The 16,016-nt window shown below is 37.4% G+C and overlaps 1 protein-coding gene across 2 annotated transcripts in view; it reads right to left on the bottom strand.

The window, feature by feature from the left end:
• LOC5569913 (serine-rich adhesin for platelets) overlaps window positions 1–16,016 on the bottom strand; it is a 1,178,520-nt gene that overhangs the window by 226,788 nt on the left and 935,716 nt on the right. For both annotated transcript variants that reach the window (XM_021852955.1, XM_021852960.1), the window contains exons 8-10: window positions 9,954–10,099; window positions 9,639–9,789; window positions 9,366–9,496 (exon numbers count right to left, since the gene is read on the bottom strand). In XM_021852955.1, coding sequence (XP_021708647.1) covers window positions 9,366–9,496; window positions 9,639–9,789; window positions 9,954–10,099 — 428 coding nt within the window. The remainder of the gene's footprint in view (window positions 1–9,365; window positions 9,497–9,638; window positions 9,790–9,953; window positions 10,100–16,016) is intronic.

The following is a 16,016-nucleotide window of genomic DNA, read 5'->3' as shown; positions in this document are numbered from 1 at the left end:
GAACGTTTTTCTTTTTTTTTTGTTCGAAATTAAACTCGAATTTCGCGAAATTCCGTTTTATTCCGTTTGTTTTCAATTTTCCGTGGAAATATTTTAACAATTTGGCGAAACGAAACGAAATAGCAAAATACAAATTTCGCCTGTGCGAGTTCCGTGGAATTCCGCGGAATTTCGTTTCGAAGCGTATTTGACGGAATCATTCGGTATTTCGCATACCCTTACAAAGATGGAAATCCAACTCGTGGCTGGCTCAGACGCTTTTTAAAACGCCACCCAGAATTGGCAAAGAGACTCGCGAATAATCTTGCTAAGAATAGAGTCATAACGGAGGCAAGAATCAGGGACTGGTTTGACAATATTCACAACTACCTGATTAAAAACAACGGATATGACGACATTTTGTGATTCTATGACACTACCCCGAACGCCACTACCCCGAATGCCACTACCCCGAACGCCATTACCCCGAAAGCCATCACCCCGAATGGGTCATTACCCCGAACGCCACTACCCCGAATGGGTCACTACCCCGAATGGGTCACTACCCCGAACGCCATTACCCCGAATGGATAACATTTTGAGACATATTCTAGTTAGAGAGTGGGGAGATAATTTTACGATTCCTTTTTTGAGTATTTCACGAGTTTGGCTCAAAAAAGTATTTTTCAAATATTAGAAGATAAAAAAGCAGCTAGTTGTTCAGCAAATAATTTTTACACACTAAGTTTTGTACTCTAATTTTGGGAAGATTCACACAGCCACATTGCAATGCTCTGAAGAACAGCCTATTTGAAAAGAAGGGTGAATTTATTATGAGAAGGATAGCTATAATATGTACAAAATTAGGATGTAGTAAAGTCTCTTATTGGACGTCGGTAGCCACTTCCTTTACTCATTTTTATAGGTGTCGGGCATTAAGATTAAGATCTTCTTAAAGATTTTGTTTCGTAAACGATGGTAACGGAAGTTCACCCTGAGATAGTCGCTGTAAGTGTTGTTCTATGGAACCCGCCTAAAAACCAATCCAATAGACGACCGTTCCGCTATAGTAAGAAAACGTTAATACACTTGTAAATGTTAGAAAAAATCGGCGGCCTCTGATTGTTGCTACAGTAACAACTTTCGTTGGTTTGTGGAATCATTAATTTGAATTTCAATGAGATAACCACAAAAAAGTATTTCTGTTTATTCAAGACAGTGAAACAATGATGATGGCAGAAAAGTGGTTGGCAAATCCATAAGAGACCTGACTGTTTTAATACGAGAAGATAAAAGAAAGCGAAAATTTGTGATTAGAATTGTAGCAAGATTCATTTTAGTGAATGTCTTCAGGATACATTCCTTAAAAAAAGCTGTTCTATGTGGATATATTAGTGACAAGCTTATCCAACGAAAACTTGAAAGAACAGCATATTTAAGAAAGAAGGGCAAATTTCTGGTGAAATGTTTGCAGCTATGACGTGAATGATCACTGTAACAACGTGATGCTATGACACAACCTATATTCATAAGAAAGAAAAATATTTGTTCAAAAACAAAATTGAAATATGAACACCACCAACAAGTCCAAATACCGGTGATTACGCATCTGTTAAGCAACACCATATTGATGGTTATGGATTCGAATTCCTTTCAGTCAATAAAAGGCTTATTTTATTGAAGCCCATTCACAAATTTCGTAACGCTGAAGGGAGCAAAAAAGTTTGTGGGTGGTTGTCCTCAAAATGTTACAGCCCATTCACAATATGTAGAATTTCCATACAAATACGAGGGGGTGGGTAGGTGTTAAAAATGGCAATTGTTGGCGAAATGAAATTTGTGAATGAACCCTTGAATTGCGAAGGTGCCCACTGAGCTGATAAACAGGCACTGTCTCAGAAAGAATGGGAAGAATATAGTTGCCATCAAGATATTTCGAAAGAATAGCTGACATATAAAAAAAGGGATAATATATGATGAACATTTTACCGACGAATTTAACGTGCCATTAATTACCAGCCTTCATTAGAGACGCTTTTTTGCACGCAAAACAAGATACTGTACTGTATCTCATACTATTCGGGATAATGGCTCATTCGGGGTAGTGGCGTTCGGGGTAATAACCCATTCGGGGTAATGGCTTTCGGGGTAGTGACCCATTCGGGGTAGTGGCGTTCGGGGTAGTGGCGTTCGGGGTAATGGCGTTCGGGGTAATGGGATGGAGCCCATTTTGTATGACCCTGCGAGAATTTTCAACATGGATGAGACAGCTTTCTTTTTGGTACCTCGAAAGCAAAGAGTCATCGCTGCAAAAGAGTCAAAAAACGTTCAAGCCTTGTCAGCGAACAGCGATAAGGAGAACTATACGGTTCTCATTTCAGCTTCTGCAGCTGGTGCTCTTGCTCCGCCATTAATACTTTTTCCTTACAAAAGTAGAATTCCTGGTAGTGTAGCGAGCAGTGTTTCGAAAGGATGAGCTGTAGGCCGCTCGGATTCTGGATGGATGAATTCTGACACTTTTTTGAGTTCATATCCAAAGTTTTCTACCCCTGGGCCGTTAAGACAAAAGTACAATTTCCTATCATTCTTTTCGTCGATGGTCATTCATCTCATACCACATATGAAACAGTGGAGTTTTGTAAATCAAAACATATAGCGTTAGTTTCTTTGTTTCCAAACTCAACACACGTGATGCAACCACTTGATGTAGCATTCTTCGCTCCTTTAAGAGCAGCATAGCAGAAGGAGCTTCAAAAGTGGCGTTTTGAAAATGATGGTGCAATGATATCCCGCAGTGATTTTGCACCTCTGTTAGAAACAACGATAGACAGTATGGAAAACAAGGAATCTTCGCTCATCAATGGATTTCTTAAATGTGGCCTACATCCATTTGACGCCAATGCCATTGAGCTTGAGCTTGAGCTTGATTGGCCGCCCGTGGATGCTACTCCAGTATCGCCAAATCAGCTGCACTTACACAAGGAACCAACCGAATGACTGCTTGGGGTTAACAGGCATCCTCAGTGTATAAGTGCTGGTGATCTTCTATTTTTAGCGACAATGGTGCCTGCCACGTCAGAATGCAGACCAATGTGGGGAAGGGGTGGAATTGATGATGCATTATACTGGTTCCCACGTAGACCGTATATACCACTGCATCTAAGCCAGTTCATGCGGGAGTGTATGGATTGGGAGAAAGGCATGGCAGAGAGGTTTTCTTTTGTGGTTAGCAGACTGCCTATGTATCACGCGTAAGGAAAGGCATGCGCGTGGAAGAAAGGAAGCGTTAGGGGAACGGTTTATTGTCCGTCTCTGGTTCTAGCGTTTGCTATGAACGAATAGTTTGAGTGTGATAGATTTAGAATGGAAGATAGAAGCAAGTGAGAGATATACAACTACAAAGTACGAGGAAAGGGACGGGCCTGGGATTGAACCCATGACCTTCTGCTTATGAAGCAGAAGCGGTAGCCAGCAGACCACCAACCCCGTCTTCATCCATTTGACGATAATGCCATTGATTATAAATCATTTCCAAGTCTTGATGGAAGTTCGACAGGAAATTCTGCAGAACCTGCTCTAATACTACCCGAGGAAAATGAAGAACTCCAGGACAAGGCTGTTTCACTTCCAGAATCAGAGGATCCCTCAAAATGGTTACGCATTCTGAACGAAAAATTGTTGCCTAGTCAATTTGTCCAATTTCAAGAGCATCGTAATAAACTGCTTCGGTCAGAACCTGCTGAAGACACTAATTTGTTTTATCTTTGGCGTAATACAATGGATGAAATCGAAGGACCGCCGGAATTTATGTTTATTGCAAGAAGAGCAAAGGAGAATATCCGAAAGAGAAGAGAATAAGACAATCCGTGAGGAAGAAAAGAAAAGAAAATTAACGGAACGTGGGAAGAAGAAAATGATGCAGCAGGAGAAACTATCTTTAATTTAATTCCTCTAGTCAAGTGAACATATCTCACATTGGTAGATTATAGGATTATTCATTCGATAATAAACGAAAATCATTTGCATTTTTCATAATGATTCAATCATAAAATCGCTTCAATTACACCCTCATGATATGATACACAACATACACCTTGAATTCTGCAGTTTTATTTTTGTAATTTTGCCTTGCTTAATTTTTTGAGCAAATTATGCTGATTATCAATATTGATTTCCTGAATTTCATGAACTTGCAATCGATATTCAGTATTTTGGTATACTGAACACTTCAGGTAATCAAAATATTGCTTAATGGGTTTAGTGTGTATGTTCATAAGTATTATAGAGCGGAGTTTCCATTTGTATACACATAGATCCTCTACTTTAATTTGCTCTGGTAATTAGTATTTTCAAAATATTCTATATTCACTGCTGTTATTCACATACAATTCACAATATACGATATACTAATGCAAAATATGTTATTTGGCGAAGAATTACGAACTATTAAAGTGCTCTTAGAACACAAAGCTGAAAATGAGGCGTTGTCTAATTTGGTACTTAATGCCAGTAATAGAGAGAAGAGGATAAAAATGCCATCAGGTTTTGTATTATACGTAACTGTACGGATTTCGAATCACAGGTGTACGGATTTTGATTCAACCTTATTCAGGTGTACGGATTTCGATTCAAGACAAGTCATTTTTATTCTCATTTTTTAATGATTTCTACCCAACTTTTTTATTCCTATTTTTTAATGATTTCTACCCAACTTTTAGATCTTGATGTGATTATTTTCATCTAAAAAGATGTTAAGGTAACAGAAAAAAAGGATGATTGATTCTCTATACAAACCCACATATTTTAATCATAGGCTTTTATTTAACTTACTGCTTAGGTGTACGGATTTCGGTCCCACACGGTACATACAGCAGCTAGGTAGTGGTCCGAATCTGTATTCGCACTGCGGTATGTGCGAACATTGATGCTGTCGGAGAAGAATTTTCCGTCGATTAGAACGTGGTGGATTTGTGGTTTCCGGTTTGATTATCGAGTGATTTCTACCGTGTGGAACCGAAATCCGTACACCTAAGCACTAAGCCAAATGAAAGCCTATGATTAAAATGTGTGGGTTTGTGTAGAGAATCGATCAGCCTGTTTTCTGTTACCTTAACTTCTTTTAAGATGTAAATAATCACATCAAAATCTAAAAGTTGAGTAGAAATCATTAAAAAATAGGAATAAAAATGACTAGGCTTTAATCGAAATCCGTACACCTGAATAAGGTTGAATCAAAATCCGTACACCTGTGATTCGAAGTCCGTACAGCTACTTAAAATTCAAAACCTGGATGCTAAGGATGGCATTTTTATCGTCTTCTCTTTATTACTGACATTACATACCAAATTGGACAACGCCTCATTTTCAGCTTTGTGTTCTAAGAGCACTTTCATAGTTTGTAATTCTTCGCAAAATAACATATTTTGCATTAGCATATCGTATACTGTGAATTGTATGTGAATAACAACAGTGACGTACGAAATTACCTCCCGACGTACGAAATTAATTATACATTAATGCATAAATGAACAGACGTCACCAAAATCGATAGATTTAACATACCTGCTTTTCACCCACCGGCAATCCTGCTGTGGCCGTTGCAAAGATCCAGTTCACATTTCCGGCTTCCTCATGGGTTGTGAAAACTGTGGGAACTCTTTTTTTTTTGGGCGTGCCGATTTATAACGGCATCTCTGACAGTGGTCTTCGGTATACCAAAAGCATCCGCAGCTTTCCGGAATGATTGGCCATTGCGCACTGTTTCAACGGCTTTTTCCAAATCCACAGTGCTATATTTGGGCTTTATTGTATCATGATGAAATATGTTAAACTTTTCCTGTGTACGGATTTAGATTCAAATTGAAAATATGAATCAAAATCCGTACAGTACAATAAATCTCAAAAATAGTTATTGTACTGGTCAGAAACGGCATCTACTGCATTGGAATAACAAATACTTACTATTCAAAGACATCGTGATAAGCAGCGGGCTCAAAAAAATAGGAATCTTACTGTTAATCTGTTGAAAAGTATATCCACTTTTGTTAGCAAATCGCTAAGCAGGCAAACAAACCGCACAGCACAATGGCAAGTGATCACGTTTTGATTTTTATAATTTTCAAATCATGGCCTACTTATATACAGTTGGCATTACCAGCAACTTATCACTTATTGTGATTAGATATGCCCATTTAATACTACATATTTAGCCATTAAAATACCAAAATAATGATAATTAGGTCAAGTGTACGGATTTCGGTGCTGTACGGATTTCGGTCCCTCACGATATGCGCTCTAAACTTTCGATGGTGACCAACTCGCGTGAAAACCGAACACCGCGGCTCTACATCGGGAGACCGGTTATACAATTGATTTGTCTGTCAAAACCATAATAAATCACAACTTGCTCGGTTACTCGCGAGTAATCGTTCCCGAGCTTGTTGCTACTTCTTTTGATATGTTCTCCTGAGCAGACGGGTGCGGACTTACTCACACCTAGCCAGTTCCCGAGTCTGTAATGTTTGTTATGCGTTGTATACACTCGTGAGCTACTTCGTGTTGCGAACTTTTCCACCACTGCTAGTACGACGGCGAATGCGAGCAGTTGAAGAATAAGAAGATTGCAGAATGGGAGATAATGCTGCAACACCGCACGAGAGCGAACGAGACACGAAACAGGCAAAACTCCATCTTCCGAAGAAAGTAACGCCATCAAGAAGAACGAGTTCGCGAAACGGTGGAAGAACTGTTCCGCGCTAAAGAAATACGGAAGTGCTACGAGAAGCTGAACCGTTCGTGCAAAGACTTTGTGTCACAAGCCAACATGTGCAGAGACTATGATGGAAATCATCTCACGAACGAACGTGAGGTGGTCGAAAGGTGACGACAGCACTACGACGAGCACCTTAATGGTGGCACGGAAATATCGTTGGGAGTACCCGCGGAAGACGAAAGACTTCCGCCTACAGACCTCCAAGAGGATGAAACGGAGATTGGATGGTTGAAAAACGACAAAGCTACTGGAATGGATCAACTACCGAGAGAGCCACTAAAATACGATTGGGATACACTGGATTATTTCCAAGATTTGGGAGGCGGAAGTATTACCGGAGGAGTGGATGAAAGGTGTCATGTGTTCCATCTTCAAAAAGGGCGACGAGTTGAATTGCGCCAATTATCGTGTGATCACAATTTTGAACTCCGCCTACAAGGTACTCTTCCATATTTTATGCCACCGTCTATCACAAATTGTTAAAGTATTCGTTGGGCAGTATCAGGCAGGATTCATGGACAAACGAACAACAACGGACTAGACATTCGCCATCCGTCAGGTGTTGCAGAAATGCTGCGAATACAATGTACCCACACATCAGATGACATATTATGCACGAATAGGGTTTCCCGAACAAACTGATAAGATTGATCAAGGCGACGATGGAGCGAGTGATGGGCGTAGTCCGAGTATCAGGGGCACTCTCGACCTCGAGTCCCTTCAAAACTCGCAGAGGGTTACGGCAAGGTGTTCGTGTTTACTGTTCAACATTGCGTTAGAGGGTGTGATAAGAAGAGCGGGGATAGACACGAGGGGCGCGATCTTCAAATAGCCTTTTAAACATCTTTTACTATGGTTATGTAACTCTAAGGTTGAGATACGGAATATCAAGTTTTATAATGAGTAGATGAAAAAACCGAATTTAGTACTATACCATTTAATTCCACTAGAGTTTGTATCTTTTGACAGATACGCGTATTTCGATCTCAACTGTAAGGCCGTCTTCAGTGTCGTGTACTAGACTCGACTCGACGAGTTGGGTGATAATTTTCAATGAGATCGGATGTCAGGTTCTTTAGATCTGTGTACTTGAAAATTCGGAGTTTGGCTTTGTTTTATAATCACCTTTGTTTACTGTGATTTATTTCATCGTTTGCTAACAATAAAGGTTGATAAAGCATAGAACCGACAGTTACCTTCAAGTGACAGTTGATAAAAGAGAACGCTATGTGCATATTAACGTAGCACAAGGTTTTCATCTAACTTATTATGATTTGTTTTTTTTTGAAACGAAAAAAATCTCTAGAGCTGGCACTGATTTAAGTAATTTTAAACATTAACTTGGTCTATTCATGAGACCTTTGAGCTGGAGGCGAGAAATGAGAATATCCCGAGCAGAAAAGTATAATTGTGTGACTTATGTTCTTCATACATATAATCGAAAAATGTGACGAACATAAAATATGAACTCGGAAAAGAAATCTGTGAAAGAAGTTCCAAATACAAAAGCTTTGTAATTTTGACACCGCATCAGCAATAAATGACGTTAGTTAGCTGGCTTTCAGCAGTAGGGTGCATCGAATGCACCTGTTTCGAAGTAGAGTATCTCTCAAAGATAGCGAAAAAAATCAACTTCGGTGAGATACATTTCCAAATTTTCTACAGCGCATCATCATTTTATCGCTTTCAATAAATAGCCCCTTAATTAAGCTTTCGAACGTTTTGGTATCTCCAATTGGTAAATGCGCTTCTTTTGATGAATTCACCATTTTGATCTATGTCTCAAAAAGTGAGTAAAAACTATTTTTTGAACTTCTCAACCTACAAGGTTGAAGTATTAACAAAAGTTGTATGAAATGCTGCAGGGAGTATGTTTCCTCTGTTTTTCAACGTTTAGTCTACTAATCTTATGTTCTTATACTTCTTGTCTCAGAACACTCATTTTCAAACCACTTCTTGTTTTTGTTCCATTCGTTCAATAAGGCTAACAAACATTCTAAAATTGACACACATTTCTTGTAGGGCAAAAATAAGTGCTTTTCCAATGTTCTATCATTAAATTTGCATGTGTCGAAACAATGAATAAATAAATAATTTATAAAAAATGATGCTTTAAAATTGTTCAGTTTGAATGCCTCATTTGTTTTCTTATTGCAGAAATATATGCAACATTTTCACTACAATCGATACTTTTGAATTGAACAGATAATTTTACCCGGGGTCAATAATGGTCCCATTTTATGCACAATGTAGCCAAGGGGCCTACCTTAGCCGAGTAGTTCGAGTCCGCGGCTACAAAGCAAAACCATGCTTCCATGCTTGTCGGTACCATTGGCAAAGAAAGCTCTCAGTTTATAACAGTGAAAGTGCTCATAAGAATACTGCACTCTGAGAAGCAGGCTCTATCCCGGTTGGGACGTAATGCCAAAAAGAAGAAGCCTAGGGAAACACGAAATGGGCAAGGAAAATTAAATGAATTATCTCGTCTACTGCTTCACATTTTCTCGTTACGTTCACTTAATCTACGTCAGGACGCGTCAAAGTCGGTATAAAAAATAAACGACGAGAGACTCTTGAACTGACCAAGCTTCCACACCATGGCATGTATACTTACATTGTGGGACCATGTAATGCGGTGTTCTCTCGGATTTGCCTTAATGTGACACTCGAAGTAGACGTCATCGCCCTCCTTGATGTCTTCCGCATTAAGCGTCGATCCGAGTTTTAGTGTCACTTGTGGTGGGTCTGTTGGTGGAGGAGACATTTCAATCAGTAGCGGTATTGAAAAATAAGACAGGACAAATGATAACTATGCTCATTTGTGTCACTAAATATGTAAGAAATTAGCCAATTTTCTGTAAATTTTCGCAATTAGTAAACTACTCACACATAACATTCATGATGACAGAATCCTCCAGTACAAAACTCTGCAGCCTTGGATTGGAACCTTCGCATTTAAGGATAGTTCCATCGTCATCCGGTTTAGGTCGAAAGGTTAAAATCGACGTTACCACTGAGCTATTGGTAAGTATTTTATTCTGTAAAGCACCATGAGTACGTTGAAATAGAAACCAGAATTAGTAGTTTTAAGGCTTTGTTCTTGTGGTTTGATTCACATTGAGTCAATAAATAAAGAGAATTATTTTGGTTTAATCCATAGAATAGAAAAAGAGGCATGCTTGAAACTCAGAAGGGTACTTACAGTTCCTTTCGAAAAGACACGGTTGTTTTGCATCCATCTGATCTCGGTATCCGGCACTGATCCTTCTACATCACAGGATAAGCTGTACTCTTGGTCGGCTATTAATTGTTTAGGTTTGAACGACAGAGACGTTGAAACTGGTTTTACTGTGGATTGTATACAAGAGATAAACAAGAAAACAGAAATCAGTCCATGTGACAGTACTCGGCCTGGGACTACATGATGAAGGGAAAACTGAAAACCTAGTGCCATAAAGGGATTTGTCCAGTATTTGTTTTATTGATTTTCCGTCTTTGCAGCAATGTACCTATAACTAGTAAGCAAGAAGGAGGATGCTGGATGGTTGTTGAAAATATATACAGCCTAACAACTAGCTTCTCAATCACGCTTCCATCGATTGGATAATAGAGTTTGATATAAACTGGAGGATGGAGGAAGGTAATCTTGTTACATTGAAATTTGTGCCGTATAATATTTTTCTGATAGCTTTTGACAATAAAGAGTGAAACTACTGCTGCAGGAACAACTCTGTTTCATAGTCAGGAACACTTCAAAGAAAAGGCCCATTTTAGAAAACAATGGTTATTACTTCATCATTCGTTTGAACTTAAGGGATACATAACATTGATCACCATTGTTAGTAATATACCAATATAGTAAAGTAAAATAGTCAACAATATGAAATTAATTAGTTTCTCTTAACACTTCCAGTACTGAACACAATTAAGTACACATCGGTAGTTTATTTTTTATGCCAAATGGGCAAGTTTGGAGGCTTTGTTTTCGGCTTAATTCGATTGACTTGAAATTGTCACCACAGCTTTAATTTTATTCAACCTAAAATTTCAAACATATTTTTTTTAGTAATTGTATTTTGTGATAAATGGTATTACTTTCATTTCGAATGATTTTTAAAAGGAAGAATTGAAAGAATGCTTTTCTACACATTCGTTTGTCTTTCCAAATTGAACAACTTTACAGCAGGGTATATTTTTTTGGGACCATCCTTAGCCGAGTGGTGAGAGTCCCCGGCTACAAAGCAAAGCCATGCTGAAGGTGTCTGGGTTCGATTTCCAGGCTGTCCAGGATGTTTTCGTAAAGGAAATATCATTGACTTCCCTGGGCATAGAGTATCATCGTACCTGCCACACGATATACGAATGCGAAAATGGCAATTTTGGCAAAGAAAGCTCTCAGTTAATAACTGTGGAAGTGCTCTTAGAACACTAAGCTGAGTAGCCGGCTCTGTCCCAGTAAGGACGTTAATGCCAAGAAGTAGAAGAAGAAGAAGATATTTTTTTGAACCAGGTTCATGAAAAAAATATTGAAACCGAGATCCAAGCTTCCCAAATTGAATATTTTGGAAAACATCCAAAGCATAAATATATCTATTCAATACTATACGTATCTAATAAATTCCAACAACATCTCCAAACTCAATATAATGTTTTTAAACCGTTCAAAGAAAAAATCGATTAAAAATTTAAATTGCGGTAGTTCTGGATCTATCATCGAGTACTGGAATTTTAAATAATTAAAGATGACATTCAATATCAGATACAATCTGGAAATGCCTTAAAGCTATTAAATTTGTACATGATACAATGTTCTTACTTCAGGAGTATTATATTCGTAGCTAATTCAAAATATTTGCAATATCTACATGAGTGATTGTAATTTGACTTAGCCTGCAAGATAAATTGGGACAATAGAAATTCGCGATTTTGCGGAGGTCGTGAAATGTGACTTTGGACGTGAAATTTGGGAAATTTCGCTGATAATCATAAATCATAAGAGTTAACTTTTTGTCTTTCGAATGCGGCTTAGAGAGTTCCAATTGGACGTGTAATCACAGAGATATGGACTGAAAACTTTTGTATGTTTTCGAGAGGGTGAACCCAAACTTTTGCACGAGAGTGTATATCGCAACAAGCTCGAATACGATTGTACCCCGTTTGGAATAAAGTCGTATGGCATAAGGTCGTTTGGCATAAAGCCGTTTGGCATAAAGTCGTTTGGCATAATGATTGACTTCGAATAAATATCGGCATTTTTGAATCTCAACACCACCGAGCCCATAGCAAAAAATTTTGGAAGGTTTGCAATAAGCATGGTATTTGTTTTAATATTTTCCAAGCTATGAATGTAAAAAAATGTTGTGATATTAGAGAGCATAACTAAATAAAACTCGTTAAGGGGCTGGTGGAAGATCTTTTCGGAATAATATTTTTTTTCTACATCTCAGAACATAAAATATCTTTGAGCTTGTTGCGATCTACATATTTGAAAATATTAAATTGGCAAAGGAAGTTCGAAGTAGAATATTTCGCTCATAGAATATTTCGATGCAGATCAAGCTCTTTCCCAGTTTGGACGTGAAAACTTGATAAAAATTACTTGATAAAAGAAGGGAAAATTCATTTGCAAAACATTTAAAGCTCTAATACAAAGACCTTTTATTGCAGTATAATGCAAAAATAGCCTTTATACGAGAGCAGATAATTTTTCGTTCAAAATGTTTGAGGCTCTAGCGCAAAAAATGTTCCCACAGCATCACTCAAATGAACAACACATTTAAAACAATATGTGTGGCAAAACTTTTGAACGATTTAATATAAATTTTAATTTTGGACGTGTAAGTCAAAAACACCGTCAATTATCGAAAGAAGGGAAAAGAGATCATGTATTCGCAAGAAAAAAGGTATGTAGAATATTGACAGGTTCTAAAAAAAATATCATTCTTACAGCACGTCTTGCAAGAATTGATAATACAGCAAAATATAAAAATAGGTTAACATTTAGCTTTACTAAATAATAAAAAATTAAAACAGTATAAATATAAAGAACAGCCTATTTTCAAAAGAAGGCAACATCTATGATTAAATATTGAAGAAGACGCCAAAAATAATCGCGGCATAATAAAACGAAAAGACGTCGAAAAATGCGTTCCGAATCATCGGTTCCCCGAATGCCAGTTCCCCGAATGACCGGTTTCCCCGAAAAGCGGTGCAATTTAAATAGAAGCTTTAGCTAAGTCTTCAGTGGCTGGATAGTGAACGAGAAAGAACGATAAGCAATCAAAAGAAGGAGGTATTCTATAATTCTTGGCTATGCGCATGTTGGCAAAAATGCTGAGGACGGTAAAACTCGAAAGAACCGCCAATTAAAAAAAGAAGGGTGCATATTAGATGGTTAGTTCGTTCATCACCCTGAAATGTATGAATTTACGACAATTTTGAGTGCCAAACACTTTTCTGGGACGTGGGATAATCGGGGAAACGGGATATTTAGGGCAATCGGGGAACTGGCGTTCAGGGAAACCACATTCGGGAAAAAGTAACACAACCCATCGAAGTAACTGCAGTAATCGATTTCTCTTTTCATCAATGACTTGAGCAGGTCAATGTTATCGATTGCCGCCCTTCTGTCAGTTGGAAACAAAAATATAATGTAGATGCTCCAAAGAACAGCCTATGTATAAAAGAAGGTGAAATTTATTTAAATTTTAAATCAACACTCTTTATACCTATAATTATGGTTACATCATGTTTAGAAAAAAAAAAAACATAGAATGTTTGAAAGAAGGGTAAATTTGTGCTAAATATATTAAAATCTTCAGTGCGAAAAATATTCCAAAAGCGAAACTCAAATGAAGCATTAATATTTGAAAGAAGGGTAATTTCTGGATAAATAATAAAATACTGTTAGCAATAACTTTCCTTATATACTTTAGTTTACTCAAGAGCATATGATTGTTGAATAAAGTGTCATTTTGTTTCAATTGACTCCAAAGCCTGACAAGCCTGATGCCATCAGAAAGATTCAATAGAAACGTAAAACGAATGCCATCTTAAGAAATTCTTGTTTTCAGACTCATTATGCCAAACGACTATTATGCCAAACGACCATTATGCCAAACGACCATTATGCCAAACGAATTTATGCCAAATGACCATTATGCCAAACGACTTTATGCCAAACGACTTTATGCCAAACGGCTTTATGCCAAACGACTTTATGCCAAATGACCTACCACCCTCGAATACACTCTATGTTCTGGGATGAAGAAAAATATTATTCCGAAAAGATCTTCCACCGGTGGTAGGTCATTTGGCATAAAGTCGTTTGGCATAAAGCCGTTTGGCATAAAGTCGTTTGGCATAATGGTCATTTGGCATAAAGTCGTTTGGCATAACGGTCGTTTGGCATAATGGTCGTTTGGCATAATAGTCGTTCGGCATAATGAGTCTGAAATTAAAAATTGCTCAATTTTCCGTTTTCACGTTTCTATTGAATTTTTCTGATGACATTTGGCTTGTTTTGGAGTCAATTGATTGAATAAATTTAAGCATATTAGGAAAGTTATTGCCAATAGTATTTTATTTTTTATCCAGAAATTTTCCTTCTTTCAAATATTAATTCTTTTTTTTAGTTTCGCTATTGGAACAAATTTTTTGCACTGAAGAATTTTATATATTTAGCACAAATTTACCCTTCTTTTAATTGTTTTTTTTTTCTTAATATGATGTATTCATAATTAAAGGTATGAAAACTGTTGATTTAAATTTCTAGAAATTTCTCCTTCTTTTATGCATAGGCTGTTCTTTGGAGCTATATTTTTTAAGTATTTTTTTGTTTCCAACTGGCAAAAGGTGGCGATCGAAAACATTTATCTGCTCAAATTCCCAGCGAAAAGAGAAATCAATTACTGCAGTTACTTCGATGGGTTGAGCTACTTTTCCCCGAATGTCATTTCCCCGAATGCCAGTTCCCTGAATATCCCGTTTCCCCGACTAGCCCACTTCCCCGAAAAGTTTTTAGCACTCATAATTGTCGTAGCTTTATACATTTCAGGGTGGTGAACGAATTGGCCATCGAATATGCACCCTTCTTTATTTAATTGGCGGTTCTTTCGAGTTTTACTGTCATCAGCATTTTTGCCAACATGTGTATAGCCGAGAATGACAGAATACTTCTTTCTTTTGACTGTTCATCGTTCTTTCTCGTCACTACTTTTCGGGGAAACCAGTCATTTGGAGAAATGGCATTCCGGGAAAAGTAGCAGTATCACTTCGATGATTCTGAACGCACTAATTTTTGGCGTCCATTCTTCTATTGGTTTAGTAGTTAATTTTGCCTTCTTTTAAAAATAGGCTGTTCTTTATATTTGTACTGTTTTAAATTTTATTATTCAATTAAGCTAAATGTGACCCATTTTTATATTTTGCGTTTTTATCAATTCTTGCCAGATGTGTTGTTAGAATGATAATTACTTTAGAACCTGCCAATATTCAACATATACTTTTTTGGGACAAACGTGTGATCTCCTTCCGAGATATGCTGGAAAAAATAATACAGTTAACTCTCCCTTACTCGATATTCCGTATCTCGATATCGAGTTAGAGAACCATAGTAAAAGTTGGTTTTCATGGCTACCTCGATGGTCCCTTGGATCGCAGTTGCACTGGTTTTGTGTTCTGTAACTCGATACCTCCCTAACTCGATGGTCCCTTCAATATCGAGTAAGGGAGAGTTGACTGTATTTCAATCACAAATTTTTCGTTCTCTCGATAATAGATGATATTTTCGATGTACACTTCTAAAATTAGAATTTATATTGAACCGTTGAAAAGTTTTGCCACAAATATTTTCTTTTAAAGATGTGTTTTTAATTTGAACTATGCTGTGAAAAGATTTTTTTGCGTTAGAGCCTCAAACATTTTAAACGAAAAATAATCTGCTCACGTTTATAGGCTATTTTTACATTAAGTCGCATTGATAGATCTTTGGATTACAGCATTTGATATTTTGCAAAAATAATCCATTCTTTTATCAAGTAATTTTTATCGAGTGTTACGTCCAAACTGGGACAGAGCTTGATCTGCAGCGAAGCATTCTATGAGCGTTCCCTTGATGAATAACTGCGAACTTTCTTTGCCAATTTACTGTTTTCAAATGTGTATAACCCAACAAGCTCAAAGGTACTCTATGTTCTGAGATGTAGAGACCGGTCACGAGTTTTATTTAGTAATGCTCTCTAATGTCACAACAATTATTGAAATT

This window comes from Aedes aegypti, chromosome 1, assembly GCF_002204515.2.
Source record: "Aedes aegypti strain LVP_AGWG chromosome 1, AaegL5.0 Primary Assembly, whole genome shotgun sequence".
NCBI classification, from domain to species: domain Eukaryota; kingdom Metazoa; phylum Arthropoda; class Insecta; order Diptera; family Culicidae; genus Aedes; species Aedes aegypti.
The sequence above is the reverse complement of the archived record's forward strand: the minus strand, read 5'-3'. Positions and strand labels throughout refer to the sequence as shown.